This window comes from Podarcis vaucheri (assembly GCF_965113315.1).
Source record: "Podarcis vaucheri genome assembly, chromosome: 6".
NCBI lineage: Eukaryota > Metazoa > Chordata > Lepidosauria > Squamata > Lacertidae > Podarcis > Podarcis vaucheri.
This window is the reverse complement of record NC_138764.1, coordinates 96,028,045-96,046,158: the sequence shown is the minus strand read 5'-3', so window position 1 is coordinate 96,046,158 and position 18,114 is coordinate 96,028,045. Positions and strand designations below refer to the sequence as shown.

The window sequence follows — 18,114 nt, the reverse complement described above, 5'->3', positions numbered from 1 at the left end:
GGGGTGGGTTATTGTTTTGCTGTTTTGTTTTTAATTACTTACTAGTTTTTATCCTGTATTTTGTTTTGTGAACCACCTGAAATCTTGTAATGAAGGGCAGCATATAAATTGTCTTCTTCATCATCATCATCGTCATCGTCATCGTCATCATCATCTCTAGAGTGGAATGGCAGGGAGGAATGTTTCATATTTCCACCCCGAGTTAATGCCTTTTGCATACATTTATAGGCACAGCAGGCTCTATATGGCCAGAGTGTTGGACTAGGAGCTAGGAGACTAAGATTCAAATGCCCACTCAGCCAGGAAGCTCACTGGATGCTCTCGGGCCGCTCATTCACTCTCAGCTTGGCATACATCACAGAGTTGTTGTGAAGATAAAATGGGGATGGGGAAACTATGTATGCCACCTTATATGCCTCCTTGGAGGAAAGGTGGGATATAACTGCAACAACCACAGGTAAAGCAAAGGTAAAGGACCCCTGGATGTTTAAGTCTAGTCAAATGTGACAATGGGGTTACAGCGCTCATCTCGCTTTTCAGGCCAAGGGAGATGGCGTTTGTCTGCAGACAGCTTTCCAGGTCATTTGGCCAGCATGACTAAACCGCTTCTGGCACAACGTAACACCATGACAGAAGCCAGAGCACACAGAAATGCCGTTTACCTTCCCGCCACAGTGATACCTGTTTATCTACTTGCACTGGTGTGCTTTCGAACTGCGAGGTTGGCAGGAGCTGGGACAGAGCAAAGGGGTACCCACTCCATCGTAGGGATTCGAACCACCGACCTTTCGATCGGCAAGCCCAAGAGGCTCGGTGGTTTAGACCACAGCACCACCTGTATCCACAACAACCACAACAACGTACATGCTGGAATGACTGTGCATAGGTCAGAGAAGGAGTTTCCTGCCCAAAGTTGCTGTCTGAAATGAATTGTAGCCTCTCCTCTGTTGCATCCTTGGTGTACTGGTTCATCAAGGCCCTCGGATCAGATGAAGCTGAGGCTCAGAAAGTAAATTCATGGAATGAAGAGGGATTGCAATTGACAGGGAGGGCTGAATACGTTTGCAAGAATAATGTGGCACATCTTGTTTCATTTACCATATTTTCCCAAAGAACGAAACGCTTTAATGAGCAGAGAATTACTGCTCATCCCAGCAGAACTGGAAAAGGGGCTGTACTTTGGGCTTATGTGGGCGCCATCCAGCTTTATTCACCTTGGCAAGGATTGAAACTTCATTCAGGCGGAGCCTCGCTCAAATACTGACAAGCAGCTAATCAACTTCCCATAAAATGGAACTTTCTGTATTCACAATAGAAAGCCGGATGATGGGGGGAGGGAGCCAAAAAAAGATTTGCCCATGAATTTCAAATTAGTTTGACCTATAAAAAAATGGGAAACAGAATGCAGGCAGCTGCAGGGAAGGCAAATTCAAGCGCACTGTAAAATGCTCACTGTGTTTGTGCCTTGCTGTTGTTTATGAATGGGATACCTCGGATTCTCTCAGTTTTGGTTTGCTCAAGGTTCTCATTTTTAAAATATTAAGTCCACTTCTCTACATTTCCACATAACTTGGCAAAAACCGAAATTAAGTCATTAGGAAAGATTCCTTAGCATTTTGGTGTGACTTGCAACTTTTGCAGAGCAATTTCTCCTTCAATAATGCATTTTTATAGCCTCCCCTCCCCTGTGAATATATACATTTTAATGAACATTTTACCCCAGCGTATGAATTTTTGTACATATCACTTGACTGGAGAACTGCACTGCAAAATCTGGAGAAGTCCGAAGTGCTTCAGTTCTTGGGTTGTTTCGCAAAGTGGAAATCAGATAGGTCCACTTCTAAATGCAAATGAATCAGATTTCTCCTCCATCCTTAGTCATAACAATTGAACCTCCTCTCTCTCTCTCTCTCTCTCTCTCTCTCTCTCTCTCTCTCTCATGCATACACTGATTTCATTGCACGTGAATGGCAAATGGAGGTTCAGAGAGATTGTCCCTGTCAGAAAAGACAGGTCAGTAGGAAGCAGCTATCTGTTTCAATTCTCGCGGTAAGTTGCCGTAGCAACATGGCATAAATGAAGAGAATAAATAAATGTAAAGCATAAATGGATACATAAAATTACTGCATATGTGGAAAGCTCATTGAAGCTTTGGAGAGAGACACCTGGGCTACAGGTAGTTTAACTTCCAGGCAACGCCACAATCAATTCAAGGTTTCTGATGCCTGACAAGCAGGAGTCTTCGAAACCAGATCAGAACTGTTCCCCTAGATCTTTCTGACAAGAGAATACCCTGGGGTGATGATTATCACAAGGATCTGAAAAAGCACTGAATGGTGGTCTCTGAAGACATACAATTTTGTTCTAAATGGTACATTAAAGAGAGTAGCACTTTATGGGTCAAACTACACTTGATGTCAGATAGTTCACAGTTCTTGCTCATGCTATTTTACTTCAAGTGAAAAGCTTCATTTTGAAACCTTTAAGATAATGTTTTAGTTTCCTGTTAATTATGTTGCTTTGAATTTATACTGACTTTCTTTTGCAATATTTTGTTTGGGATTGTTTTGTTTGCTGTTTTAATGTAGGATCCTCAAGGATCTCTTTACAGGAAGCTGGCTTCAGGCACCAGACCAGTTCGCAGACCATTACAAAGATGTCTGCAGATATTACATGAATGCTGGCAGCATTAATCATGCTGTGTTGGAATCCCTTGCGAATGACCCCAGTGCCTAGAGACAGGCAGTCAGGTTGTGTATCCACAGCAGTGACCAGAGAAAGAATGACCGCTGGGAGGAGAACACCTTCATCTGCCCCACCCGGTGGCAAAGCATCTTTTCATGTGGAGGTGGGATATGTGCTGCACACCAGCCCAAGCCCTTGCACCAGCCCCAAGCTACTTTTCCCGAAACCAGAAACTCTAAAAACAGCAAAACCGTATTTAAAATTCATGGGCAATTAATATTCCATAAATGGCTGGGACAAACCTCAAAGGAAAGAGAAACATATTCAGTAGACACCTAACATCATGATGCCTAATTTCAGCTGATGACCAATTCCAGAAGGCTGGAGCTGAAACACTAAAAGCCTGGTTTCTAGTAGCCCCTATGCACACCACCCGGATCCGGGGCATGTGCAGGGCTGGATTTAAGTTTGATGTGGCCCTGAAGGTAATTGGGCCCTTTATATGTCCAGCTGTCCTTTGTCCACAACAAAATGTCACTGTTTTTTGTGTTGAATATATGATATATGGTAATTTATGGACCTAACGGGTATCTAAAGCCATTTGCACATGCAGAATGTAGGCACCCTATATATTGAAATGAGCAAACCAATGATAATTTAGGGAGCAGGCGGGGCCCATTACTTACACCATAGGAGCCTACACAACACAAAACACTGTTGCTGTATGTAGGTTTTATTTTATTTGTTTTTTTATCTTATATTTTGGAAATGTACATCCAGATTTTTTTTCTTCATTATTTTTTTTTTGGGGGGGGGCCTCCAAGAGAGTGGGGCCCTAAGCTATAGCTTGTTTAGCTTATACGTAAACTTGGCCCTGGGAATGCGCTGCTCTCAGCAGTGCTCCATCTGTGGGGTGCAGTTGGACAAAGGTGGTCCCTTAGGTAACCTGGTTCAGAGCTGCTTATAGTAAAATCAAACTGCCTGGTGTTGACCACACAACGTTTGGCTTACCTCTCTCAGCTTTTGTTATGTCTGTTTATGCCTCATACATGTAGAAAATAGAATGTTTAAGACCTGGCAGCTGTGAGGGTCACAGTTTTAGTTACACAGTGGAAAGCATACTGGAAATTATTTTATGGGAAGAAGGGGTTAACTAAAGAATTATGCTCCACTGCAACCCAAGGATTATTCTCCGCTGCCACTTTTTTCAATGCCTCTGCGCACATGACAGAGTCAGCCAATCATGGAATCCATACCTTACAGGATTAATTACTCAACTTAATTGCTTAATGACTGCTGGCAATTCTTAATTGTAGTTGCTTTCTTAACTCTCTGATGCAGGATAGCTTACCGTGAGCATGATCAATCCCCGCAGAATGTTTACGAGTTCTGCGCTACACTAACCATGACAATTTCAACTTGTATTCCAATCAGACTCTGAATATGTGTCAGCTTCTCAAAATTTAAGTTTGGATACTGATAATTTAACTATTCAAACTGATTTTTATTTTTATAGATGCTTCATCAGTATTCTCATAGCTGTCAACCTTTCCTTTTTTTGCGGGAAATTCCCTTATTCCAGCGCCATTTCCCGCTGCTTCCTGCTGCTATCCTGGATTGTTAGATATCCCGTAGATTGTCCCCGGGACAGGTGAGGCTGCTGATCCCTTATTTTTGAGGCTGATGATCCCTTATTTTCAGATCTGAAAGTTGACAGCTATGAGTATTCTTCAATCCATACTCCCAAGTTATCATCATAATAGCCCTTTTGGGGAGATAAGATCCAGTGCTTAAAACAACAACACATGGGGGTGGGGGGTGGGAGTGGGGAGAACAATACGAGCTGCACCCCTCCACTATCATCATTCCCATCACCCTCCACTCATGGAGGCTGCTTTTGTGAAGGAGGAGAATCCATGGAGGTTCCCTGCGCATTTCACAACTCTGGCTTTCCAGGGCTCCAAATTTCCCAGAGAGCCTCTGCACATCCAGGAAGCCCCTTGCTTAACACAGGTGTGCTGCATGAGATGATGACAAAGTAAGGCAGGCTAGAACACTTGTCTCCACATGGTCCTAATGCCCAAAGAGGCCTAGTGTCTTCTTGTTCCTGACTCACCAAAGATGGAAATGCAGATGTTAGCCATTCCAAAATGGAGGCACTGCTATTGCATTATAAGCTCCTGTTCAATTATTTCCCTTCTTTGTGTTTTTTTAAATCCATGGGTGAGCAGAGACTATTACTGCATCAAACTGGAATGGTTGGCAAGATCAGACACCAATCCTACCCAGAAAGTGGGAAGCTGTCCAAGGTCTCCAGCCATGGGATGCTTCTTAGGAGCTTTTGTTGACCATTAGATAGCTGCAGTGCCTGCTAGGAAAGGGAAGCCTGACTTGCCCAGCCTTTTCATCTTCTACATGTGGCTTAAGGGAGCTGCCAGGACACTGCCAGGTACTGACGATTCCATTGTCTTCCTCCCTCCCTACAGATGCTTTGTGTGATGGAAGGGTGAGAGGGTCAGGTTCCACGATTGCAGGAAACTTGGGTAAAGTGTCCTTTGGTGGGGACCCTACTCTGGCAGTGGACCAAAGCAGAAGAGCCATGGTAGTAGAGCTCTAAGCAGCACTGGCTAATGTTGTGCGGAACCTTTGAGTTTTTGTTTTGGTTTGTTTTTACCATTCAATAGGATTGGAGTTGGGGGTGACGCAAACATGCCTCCAAAATGGGTGGCTAGAAAAGGGAGGTGGGTCAGGTGTTATTTATCTTATGAGGTGACCTGGTCTTTCCTTCTTCCCAGTGAATTCCTTGAGGACATTCACAGTGTCTCTTTTTAAATGGGCTTCCAGCCTGGGAGCGTTTCCTGGAATGACCACATCGCCATGTGATCTTTTGTCCCAGTGGCTCTCCATGGGGGCTGGGGGAAGGCAGAAAGAAGGCTACATGAGTGGGCCTCTAGCACTCAAGACACCCCAGTTATATTTCATGTGTCATCCAGGAAATGCATTGGGTTAAGGAGAGTATACATTTTCAGATGTAATTTATGTTATCAAGACTGCGCGTACCTCGGAGGGATTTAACAAACCACTTTTCGCTTCCGAGTGTCATGTGCTTAGCGAGGCAATGGCTAATCAGTATGGAGCAGGTAATGACAGCATTCATTTTAATCTTGGAAAGGACTCGGGAAGTATTGTTTTCTGACAAGGCATGCAAATGATGCACCCTCATTTTGTCCAATTATTTTCTAAAATTTCTTGCAATTACATTGCAATTTTCTTCCAGAGGACAACTTGACAAAATGTTTGCCGGTGGCTTTTACTTCTTCCTTCATTTGTTTTACACAATATTTGTTTTTGGGAGGTTGTTTTTTGCTTCCAAAATAGAAAGCCTGGTAGATGCAAGATACACGGCGTGGGTTTCTGTTTTGCTTTGGCTACTGACAGCAAACATATCCATATGTACTCTGCGTCATTCAAACTTCCCTGTGCCATCTTGTAAGTGAACTGGACTATAACTTAAAAGTCTCTGCTTGTAGCCTGTCATTTCCAAGCGCACCATTAGTGATGCTGATGTCATGGAATGATCACAAACTTTCTAACTTGCTGAAGGGGGTAATGGCCAGTTACAGAGTTCTGACAACTATGCACCTAGTGGGAAGTTTGTTGGGATGAGCCATCACACAGGGCCAATTAACAAGGGTGAGTAATGCTATGAGTGCCAGCTGGCAAATGCCTCTCTGGGAACCGAAGGAGCTAAGCAAAAGAGGAGCAGCTGACAATGAAAGGCATGGAACAGAGGAGGCCAAAAGCTTCGGGAGAAACCTCAGGCCTGAGGTTGAGTATGGCGCTCCCCAGGCCACATACACCCTCCCCAGCCACACATTCCTCTTCCCAGGCAACACCCCTCACCACTGCACCACTTTGCATCCTTCTTGAGCATTTCCTCCTAACCTGGAACGAGTCCTTGAGCTGCAGTGCAGCCTATAACCATGGCTAAGCACAATCAACTGAAACAAATGCAGATGGGCGGGGTACAAATAATAAAAATATTATTATTTATTATATTGCTTTCTACTTCAGCCATGCATTCCCTCCTTCTGTTTTTTCCACCATGCTGGCTTTTGAACTCTAAGTGCCTATATGGAGGGGCCTGTCTCCAGGGGCGGAGGAAGGGGGATGTGGTGGGGGCAGACCACCCCGGGTGTCTTCACTGAGGGGGGTGACATTTGGCAGTCAAGGGCAGGTGATGTGCTGAATGTCTGCATTGGAGGCTTGCTCTGTCCCCATGGGCAGCTCACTCCAATCCTGGCTGCAGGGTGTGTGCACTGCTCCATGCACCCAAGTGGCTATTGTACGTCAGGGAGGGCACCCTCCACACCCCACACCCTGGGCAGCACAGGCATAGGCTCTGCCACTGCCTGTCCCCTTGTACTGTGTAAAATGTCATGTTCACTGTCGTCACCATATAAAAAACAATTAAACATCAAAAAAGTGGGTGGATAGTAAGCAAGTAAGAAAAAGAGGAGTCCATGATGGGATTTGGTTCTGGAGCATGTAAGGTAATAACAGAATCCATAATGCCTCTAAGCATCTGCAGAGTGTCTCTCCCCCACCCACCCCATGTAACCTCTAGCCTTGGATCAGAGTGCAGAACTTCAGCTGAATGGCTACAGCTTCCCTGGGGTAACAGAGCATTACAGATTCATTGCAACTGTGCTTTGATAAGTGTTCCTGTTCCTGTACCATTGATCTTGAGACGTGCTCTGCTTAGGGTGTCTCTGTGTGGAGAAGCTGTATACAAATGCAAAGAATGGTAATAATACAACGGTACTTACAGCTCTGAGCATCTACAAAAATATGGCGCACCACTTGGCATTGCAAACCGCCTATCTCCAAAACACAGCCAGCCATCTCCTGACTCACGACAAAACTACATATTACATTAAACGTCTTGCTGTGCCTTTAAGTGCAGGTCTGCATGCTGCCACACAAAGTGCCAGCCTGATGGTTCAGGACCCTGACATGGAGGTAAAGGGGCTTTAACTGCTGGCCCCTTTGCTATGGCCCTGATCTGGATCACAGCAAGGTGTGTGTGTGGGGGGGGAGAGCTAAAGACCCCTCCCTCATCCTCTTGCTAGTGTCTCAATATGGATCACCCCTCCTGAAGCAGCAATTTGTGTTAAGTTATGGAAGGGGAACCTCAGGCCAGGGGGACAAATGTGGCCCTCCATGTCTCGTTATCTGGCCCTAAGGACACTCCTAGGTCAAAAAAGCACCCACCACTGGTGCTGCTTTGTATCCTTGTTGAGTTCCCCTCTTCCAGGCTGGCATGCGTCCTTCAACTCTGATTATACATTTCACTTGCCCATATGGAGGAAACTAGCCCACTGTACAAAGGTAAAATGCACACTCATTGCCCCACCAACTTTTGCCTCTGGCCCTTCCCAGCACTGCCATGTGGCCCTTGGAAGGCTGCCCAGAATGGAACGTGGCCTTTAAGTTCCCCATCCCTGTGTTAAAAAACAAAGCCCACTTAAAGGCACAGGTATACTGCTAAAGTCGCACTGAGTTTGGCCTTCGGTGTTGGAGAAATGAGCTTCCTCTCTGAAAACGACACCTCAAACAAGCTTTGGGAAATGTGCAGGGTGCCATCGGACCGACAATCAATCATGGGTATCCATTATTCAGCCGTCCCACTCACCCTAACCAGCTGCTGTGGGAAGGGTCCTCTCGAATTCTCTGGCACGTTGATCGGCGGGATGACCCAGTCTCGCTTCTGCCGCCTCAGCCCATGAGAATTCTGCTGATGGCGCCAGGGCAGGAGAGTGTCGCTCGGCTGCTGCAGGAGGTCTGCTGACGTGTTCTTCTTTCCTTTCTGCTGATATGGAAGGGGGGGGGAGGAAAACAGGTATTGTTTTGATTTTGCTTAGTTTCATTTACAAAAAAAGGAAGACAAAGCAACAATGCAATGCATGTAAGGAAAAATCAACTCCTCAGGACCATGTTGAAGCTCATTCGGGTTGAGAAATAACTGGGGGGATGTGGGAGGGTATATTTTTGTTATTACAATGAAGCAAACATTTCTGCATTACACTCCTATTGACAACTTCATTTTTCCACACGTATGGAGCTGTCATTAGACAATCAAGCCTTCTTCCACGACGGATTGTCTTCATTATGCCAACTGCAGGAAGCTTTATCAGCCCCTTGGAGGATAAAATCTGCAGATTCCTAATAAATATAATAAATCACAAGGACGAAATGAAACAAGCTGAAAACACCCCTGGCGTTACCAGTGGTAGGTCTGGGTCCATTACGCAGTATTAAGCTCCTCGCTAGCCTGGAATTTTAAAGCACTGCTGACTTATTTGCAGTCATCATGGAATAGGATTCAGGCAGTCTGAATGCTGTCTAAAGAGATCCATCATCTGGTAGACACAAGGTAGAAAGGAGGGTCTAGAAGAAGATCTTGGTACGTCTTGGTATGTCTTGGAGGTCTGCTTCAAACTATATTTACTTCCACACAGATCTCTCCAAATGATGACTGTAAAAACTGTGATTGGCATGATTATGTGTGTGGTCTTTCGTCAGTGGTTCTGGTCCTTAAAATGGGAACCCCATGTATTTAATTTGGCACCTAGCCTACTAAGCACCATGGGACCATGTGTACCAAGGGCTCAGCACCCTCTTGAAGCGGAGAAATGAATATAAATGTGCAACATTAGCCCTTGTGATTGGCAGTATATTATTATTATTATTATTATTATTATTATTATTATTATTATTATTGACACGACTTTGGCTTATGAAGCAGACGCAGCTAAATACCAAACCAAAGAGTGTCAGGCCTCCCAGAATGATGCAGGCAAAATCAGGGGGTGGAATGTCAAGCAGAGAAAAGGGTGAGGTAGGCAGCCTCTGCAAAGAGCAATGCTTTAATTGTGCACTCCTGTTACCAGCAGGGGAACACATGCACACAGTCAAACTGTGTAGGATTGAATCCGACACTCACCAGCTAGTGAGTGGAGGATTCAGTCCTGCTAACTGCAGGGTGCTTCACAAGGAGCACCTGGCAGGATTGTATGGAAGGCTCAGTTCTTCTGGCTGAAGGGTGCTTGCAACTTGGCAAGCATGTTCCCCACAGGGCAGGCACTTGTGAAGCACCACCCAGCAGAATTGAACTCTCCGCTCACCAGCTCAACCCCAATTAAATTTTCTTACTCCCCATTGATACAGGGCTGCATCTAGATCAAGGGAGGGTTCTGGAATGGCCTGATCAACAGGACAGTGGCTTCTGTCTGCTTGTCCTGTTCTGGTATCACAGAGAAGTCCACAGGGGAAGAGAGCAAGGGATGTTGCCTGCTTCAGGACCAAGGAGAGCTCCTAGTGTGTGACTTGCTCCATAAGCATTGGAAATGAATTGAGGCCTTATGAGCGTCTGACTCTTGTTCGTATCTTCTAGGCTCCTCCTCATTTTAGAGAACCAGGGTGCCTTAAGTGGCAGGCCAAAGTTCAGGCGAAAGCCCCCCAGTCTTCATGAATTCCCCTCTCCCCCATGAACTCAAAATCTCTCCACTACCCAGTCATGCCCTTCTCAGTTTATGTTTGGGGGAAACAAAATGCAGATTTAGATGGTGTTCGTGTTTTCTTCTAGATTGTGTGATTTTGCATTTGCCATCCTGATTTAAGCAAGAACCTGTGGCTATACAACCCATATGGCTTAACTGGGCTTCTTTCTTTAAGGAGATTCAAGGCTTCAAGCTCATTTGAGAAGTGGGATGGGGAAGAGGGGCATTGGCTCTGAAGCCCTAGGAAACCAAATCATTCCTCCATTTCTGAGCTTGCTCAGAGCTGTTTATTGGTGCTGATAATGCCAAGGTTGTAGATTCAATCCCCGTATGGGACAGCTGCATATTCCTGCATTGAAGGGGGTTGGACTAGATTCCTCAGGCTCCCTTCCAACTCTACAATTCTATGATTCTATGAAAGGATGTTATCATGGTTCCCATATCAAATATAAGGATTGAGTCCAAGTGAAAATCATTTGTTGAATATCACCCAGGGGTGTTACAGCTGTACTTTCAATACAATTCTCATATTTATAAATCAAATGTGCTAGTTATCAGACCACAACTTCTGTTAAGGGAAGAACTACAGGCTAAAAAATCAAGCCTGTGTCTTACTGGCAGAAGGTTCCAGGTTCACTGCCTGATATCTCCAGGTAAAACTATCACATAGCACTGGGATGGGAAAACTGCGGTCCCTGGCTGTTAGCAGATTCCAGCTCCCATCACTTCCAAACAGCATGGACAGTGGTCAGGGATGATTGGAGTTACACATGGAGGGTGTGTGTGTTTCCCATGTCTGATGTAGCAGATGATGTGAAAACCTGTCTGAGAGTTTGAAGAGCCACTCTAAGTCAGGACTAACAATGTTGGGTTCGATGGGCATATAAGAAGAAGAGTTTGGATTTGATATCCCGCTTTATCACTACCCAAAGGAGTCTCAAAGCGGCTAACTTTCCCTTCCTCCCCCACAACAAACACTCTGTGAGGTGAGTGGGGCTGAGAGACTTCAGAGAAGAGTGACTAGCCCAAGGTCACCCAGCAGCTGCATGTGGAGGAGCGGAGATGCGAACCCGGTTCACCAAATTATGAGTCCATTGCTCTTAACCACTACACCACGCTGGCTCTCAGATATAATTCAGATATAAGTCTGAATTGGTATCAGGCAGTTTCCTACCACTGTCCTCCTAGTAATTTGGCAACAGATTTACAACACAGGTGCTAAATGCTTTCCAAATCTTAAGAGTACAAAGTCTTGCTTGTGTGTGGTTATCTCCTTGCTCTTACATTTTGAGCTTTTCTAGCACCCGTGCTTAATCCTCTTCTTGAATATGCTCATTAATAAGTGGCACCAGGAAATGTAAAAGGGCACTTAGAAGCTCGACATGCATTTATGCATCCACGAGACCTAAACACAATCCACATTTGCTCCATGGAACGGACCCCTTTTAAAAATCAGTTTGCAATTCCCAGCTGGGGGATCTTGAGAGAGCAGAAGCTTAGGTCAGTTTTGATAATTGGCATGCAAGAGTGAGAGACAAATTACGAAGGGACGGTAAAATAATTTGTGCTCTGTCAAGTTTACACCAGGGAATGGATGTGGGCTAAAGAGAGACTTGAGAATTAACACGACTCCCAAAGCCCTCTGGATGCAGAAATAATTAGTATCGGCTCAGCAAGACCATCCTGGTCTTTTCATTCTTTCAGAAATATTTGATGGCTAGTGAGTGGAACATAACTCTTTGTCACTTGTAATGAGGTTTTCTGACATTAGCATAGATTGCCAACCAGACTTTGAGGTTGACTGTGTGCACTGAAGCTAAGGGGCCAATTTGGACATTTTCAAAAGGGTCTCCCCTCCTTGCCCACTGGCTTGGTCCTCTCCATCACCATACAAAGAGGAAAGAAGTGTGATATCACACTGTTTTCCATCATGTTTCCAGTTTTCAGCTCCAAGTAGGGAGGGGAGAACTTAGTGGGATGCTAGAAGCCTATTGTGCTTTTTCTAAAAATGAAATAAATAGAACTAAATAATTTCCTTGCAAGGGGAGCTGGCTTACTTATATGTATTGATCAGATGTTTCTCATTGCTGAAATATATTGGGCTGGAAACGCACCACAGGACCCAAAGGGAAATTTCCTTCAGCTATGCTCTTTCCAAGCCCAAAGAATGTTGGGATGTGCTGCTTGCAAGATTTCTCATCACACTAGGCAATATCAACCACATAGTTTGCACTGGCAGTGGGTAAATACAAGTGTCTCTCTGCTTCCCACCTGGTCCAGGTGCATGAGATGACCACATCCCACCTTTAAGCAACTGTGCTTCTGAATAAGCTGAAATTCTCCCATTTACCAGGGGCAGCCTCTATTTCCAATTCTTGTCCTTGATTTGCTACTAGGGGTATGTTGTAAGTATCAAGGTCTTTTGTTTCATTTTTTAAAGTTACAGATGATACAGTGGTACCTTGCGTTACATATGCTTCGGGTTACATACGCTTCAGGTTACAGAGTCTGCTAACCCAGAAACAGTGCTTCAGGTTAAGAACTTTGCTTCAGGATGAGAACAGAAATCGTGCTCCAGAGGCGTGGCGGCAGCAGGAGGCCTCATTAGCTAAAGTGGTGCTTCAGGTTAAGAACAGTTTCAGGTTAAGAACGGACCTCCGGAATGAATTAAGTACTTAACCTGAGCTACCACTGTACATCTGCCAAGTGTCCCTTGCATATTTCACAGATACCATCTCTTTTGGTGAGCTTGCTAACACATCTGCTGCAGAAGTCAGTACAGCAGTACAGCCCTCATGGATGCAACTCCCAGCATCCCTGCTCACGTTGCTCAGGACTGATGGGAGGTGCAGTTGAACAATATCTGGAGGGTTACAGATTCCTCATCCCTGCAATAGAGGATAGGATATCATAGAGGAAATGAAAGGCATTGCAGAGCAGGTGGAAAAGTCAAGGAAGACCCAGGCAGTGATCTTTCATGCAAGGATTCAAAGCACGCAGACTGCATACATTATACACATACATACCCGTCTACAGATGTTTAAAGTTGAATACAGTTATTGGGAGCAGCACCATAAGGTCAGAGGGGATTACAAAGTCCTTGATATGTTAATATCTTCTATGCAGGCTCTATATACTACAGCATCCATGATAGCATCATATGCTCTATGGATGAAAAGCAATTGTATTGCATTTCACAGGGTTTTTTCCTTTCCTTTTTCTTTCCATGGTTTCCGAATTACGAAACATGCAAAATAGCAATTGCACCAGCGCATCACCAACATAATTCGCCCTACCTAAGCATTACTGATAATGAAAAAAATAAAATAGAATATGAGCAGTGTATGCCAAACCACAGTGACATATTTAATTATAGATAACATAGATCAAATCTCGGCATGCAACTCAGATCCATCCCAAAAGAGACTAAGGTTGAGCTGCATCACTTTCATTCAATACATTCTGGGTTTGAATGAAAGACTCCATTTATCAATGAATTATTATGTTGGAGTCTCTCCTCTGTTTAGCTCTTCCAGATGTGTGAGTTCAGTTTCAAAAACCAGTGGTGGGGTTATCTTCATCCCTTTTTTAAAAGAATGGTCAATTGTGCTGCAGTCGAAATATGAGTGACCATTTCCACATTCTCAGGTAGCACTGTGCCCTTTAAAAATCCTACTAAGATAACCAGTGAGTCAAATGGCATATCACTGCCTCTAATTTTTAAAATTTCTGTCATCAGCTTCTAGGTAGCTCTAACTCTTTCCCTGGTTTAGGGACATGATTTTGGGATCCAAGCTGTTTCCCAATCCTTCGCCAGCATGACACTAACTGTGGGGTGTGTTACACCAGTACAGTCAATTACAACATGCTTCACTTTCTAGAGTGGACGGAGACAAGGGGATGTGTAACTTTCTGTCCCTGCTGTAAGTGATTCAGCAGATGAGTGAGACTCCATAAAAGCAGAGTCATGCAGCCGTTTTGTCTCAATTCGATTCAACCCTCAGTTAAGACTCATCCATTTTGCTGTCTACTGGCTCTCAGTTGGGCCCATCTTCCCAAAGGATGTAAGGCACGTTTTGTGTTTGTAACACACAACGTGTTGTAAAGCCTGCCTGTTAGAATGTGTACTGTGAACAACTTGTGAATCAACTGATTGTTATACTTTTAAAGACAGACTCGTGAGTCTTTATTGTATTTTAAGAGGGAGAAAAGGGGAGTCCAGGAATAATCCATATGGGGAAGCCAGATTGGATTAGTCCTCTTGTAATGATTCAAACGAATTTAATCAACCAGCTTCTGTGAATAGAGGGGATTTGCTCACTAGTGTGAGTGAAGGAAGGATAATACTTAACAAATATTTCCTTACCTATTATCCTAAACATCCCCACACAAACTGTCATTGACACCACTATCTAGCCCAGGGGTCTGCAACCTTTAAGACAAAAAGAGCCACTTGGACCCGTTTCCGAAGAAGAAAAAACTGGGAGCCGCAAAACTCATCATTATAAAAATAACTTTTTTGTCACTTTTTTAAATTATTTCTTTGTTTGACCCCTCAGAATTACTCCTCCTCATAGAAATAAACGTTAAATTAACAAGTTACCTTTTTTGTGTGTGTGTTCTTCACTCTCCTTCAAAACAGTGACCAGCGTACATGCCCCTTACAATGTAGCGGGCGGGCGGGAGGGAAGGTGACGTCGGGACGGTGCGTGACTAACACACGCACCGCCCCCATGCGACGTCACAGCCAGTACAGCGCCCGCCACAGTGGGGAGTGTCAGGGCGCACAATGTGCCTCCTCCCCTCGCTAGTATCCGCCCTGGAGCCATGGCAAAGGTGTAAAAGAGCCACATGTGGCTCCGGAGCCGCGGGTTGAAGACCCCTGATCTAGCCCTACAGACATTGAAGCTCCGGTGTCAGTTGAGCCAGAGTAGTTGATGTTTCTGTGGTGGTGAGGTGAGGAAATCCACAGCACTGTCTCCAATGTCAGAAAGGGAGTTCTGAAGGGAACCATGTTTGCTGGAATGCCCTCCATAGGATTGCAGATTCAGGGAACCAATCCAAGCTTGTGCTCTGGTGCATTTATCCAGTGTAAAAAATAATAATACAAAAAAGTACAGAGACTACATGAGAACGAACATGAATCACAAACCTTCCCTTTCAACAAAGCCTCCTTGTCTCCACCCCCAATATCTTCATGTCAAACCAAAACAATAACTCTCTTTCATCTTCATTTGTTGACAATGTGTTCTCATAGCATTAATTTCTCCCATGGTGTTTAAATAAGTTATGCATGTTCTCTGGTGTTCAAAAGCTAAGTAAACTGTGTGAACAAAACTGGTGGTGGGGCTGAGTGCCAGATCCATTCACTTTTCTGTAAAAAGAACAAGCTATGAAAGTAACAGAAGAAAAGGGAGCATTATACGCATGCATAGAGATTTCCTTTTTCTTTTTCTACAGGATCCTACAGTTGCAATAAACCTGGGGTGGACTAGATGATGCTTCTCCATGATCTGGACCATATATATATATATATATTGAGGGCCTCCAGAAGCCCATGCAAATCCATAATATTTGGATGTGGCCCAAGTCAGGGGTCACCAACCTGGTGCCCTTAGGTGACAGCATGCCCACCATTACGTCCTATGCAAGGTGCGGCTCAGATCAACATGTACCAGAATTTGCAAAGATTGCTCAAACATCCATACATATACATTTCACAGCAGGATGCACACACCACAAAATACAAGTGGGTCTGCACTGTGAGCACTACAAATCCCATAGTGAAGCACATCCTAAGTTTGAAAAATGGTGCATATGTACCCACACAATTTTGACATGTCCTCACTGGGAATACCTGGCTCTCTGGGAATTTTTTTGGGCAATCCTTCCTGCTCTTTTATCCAAACCAACTTCAGAAGAACAAGTCCCTGTTCAGTCCCTGGGCTACGGGATTCATTTAAATCCCTAGCTTCACATCTCTGTGCCTCCGGTCCTCAACTGCTTCCTGGCAAACACCTGCCTTGACATCGCAGGTGCACAATCACAGGCTTGATGACCCCTTGTCTATGGGCCTCGGCATTGGCAGACAGAGGCTAGGACAGAACTGCATTTTTCTCTGAGATAAAGGCTAAAGTGATCTAGTTGACAGTTGCCACTACCTCGGAGAGCAATGCAGAAAGACTCCAAAAGCCACTGCCTCCTCATTTGGCTGAGAGCAGAACCAGTGAGTGTGAAACAATACCAGCTTTCACCTTACGCTACAGTTAGCAGTAACCAGTCCAGCCAGCTGGCAGTTCTCCCCTTCCAGCCAACCTGCTTTTGTTATTAGTCAGCCCCTGGCTAGAGAGACATCTGGACATTATTACCCAGCCAAGCATGGACCACCAGCCCATTTACATAATACAAGATCAGATTTTGTGTACCAGCTTAACGGCGCCTTTTGGATTGCTGTAGCTTTTTTCAGGGGACAGAATAAGCCACCATTGTGAACCTAAGTTATGGGGTGTCTTAATGCATCCCTTGAAGGCTATTAATTTTATAGTTATTAGCTCCATAAAGGAAATATTATATGTTCTGCATGGCGATGCACTGCTTTGACTCCATGAAGAAATTAGGAATGGAGGAAGGTTTTTTTTTTAATAAAATAAAATAAAAATAAAATAAATACCTTCCCAAAAACCCACCATGTTATTCCTGACATTTTTGTTTCCCTGTCATTAAGCTTTACTCTTTTCAGTTCCTCTTCATACGTGTTTATTTGTCACATTTTTTTAGCAACCTTTCAGCAATATGTTCTCATGGCAGCTTTCAATTAAAAGAAGAAAAAACCAGCAACAAACCTAACAACTGAAGGAATAAAAAACACAAGGGGAAACCTCCATCCCAGCAACATCCACCAATAAAAAAAGAACAGTCAAACTATAAAACAACAATTAAAACAAACTGTATGGGAGCTGTGTAACATACAAAGTCTTTGCTTGGCAACAAAAGAAGTCAAAGTAGAGACCAGGAAAGCATTACTGTGGAGGGCATTCCAAACATAGGGCAACAGACATATGCACACACAATTATGTTTTGGAAAGCGGTTTGTCCATCTGTTCTCCATGGGTTTGGCCATCATTCGAGATATCATCACCAAACTTGGCAGAAGGTGTTGCTGAGCTGAGGGCACAGGTTACTGTCAATGTTTGGATGCTGACCGCCATTTTGAATCAAGATGGCAGACTCAGCAGTGACTTTGGTGTGACATTTTTGGCATAGGTTTGGGTGCCTCTTCAGACACAGTTGCCAAATTTGGCGTGAGAGCTCATAGATGTTTGGGTGCTGGGTGTCATTTTGATTCAAAATGGGAGATAGTGGACTAAAACATGACTTTTACCTCTCTTTGGCCATTTTATTTAGCATAGGTTTGGCGACCTGTTGAGATATTGTTGCCAAACTCTGCATGAAGGTTCCCTCGGTGGGGGGAGGAGATCACCTTCACTGATGTTTGCATGCTGGGTGCCATCTTGAATCAAGATGGCAGATAAAAACATGACTTTGGCATGACTTCCCCTGATTTTTGGCATGATGGGTCCAAACTCGACAACTGCACTATCCATTATTATTATTTATTTCACATATTCCTGGACAGCACAGAGCGCTCCCTATTGGGGTGTGTGTGTGTGTGTGTGATGGAATTAAAGGCAGCTTACAGATAAAGACAAGAGTTACTAAAATCATACAAAAAACAATATTTTTTTTAAAAATATCATGTAAACATTAATAGAAACAAAACTATATACATATATAAAATCTGCTTAAAACATACAAATGGTTATCTCTGGTTATCTCCCACTTAGACTACTGCAATGCGCTCTATGTG

The 18,114-nt window shown here is 44.2% G+C and overlaps 1 protein-coding gene across 8 annotated transcripts in view; it reads right to left on the bottom strand.

The window, feature by feature from the left end:
* The window catches only part of CDH4 (cadherin 4), an 819,766-nt gene that overhangs the window by 298,092 nt on the left and 503,560 nt on the right, over positions 1-18,114 (bottom strand). For 5 of the 8 annotated variants that reach the window (XM_082225899.1, XM_082225902.1, XM_082225904.1 and 2 more), the window contains one exon: positions 8,381-8,557. In XM_082225899.1, the coding sequence (XP_082082025.1) occupies positions 8,381-8,557 (177 nt within the window). The remainder of the gene's footprint in view (positions 1-8,380; positions 8,558-18,114) is intronic. The other 3 variants (XM_082225900.1, XM_082225903.1, XM_082225905.1) reach the window with 1 other exon arrangement.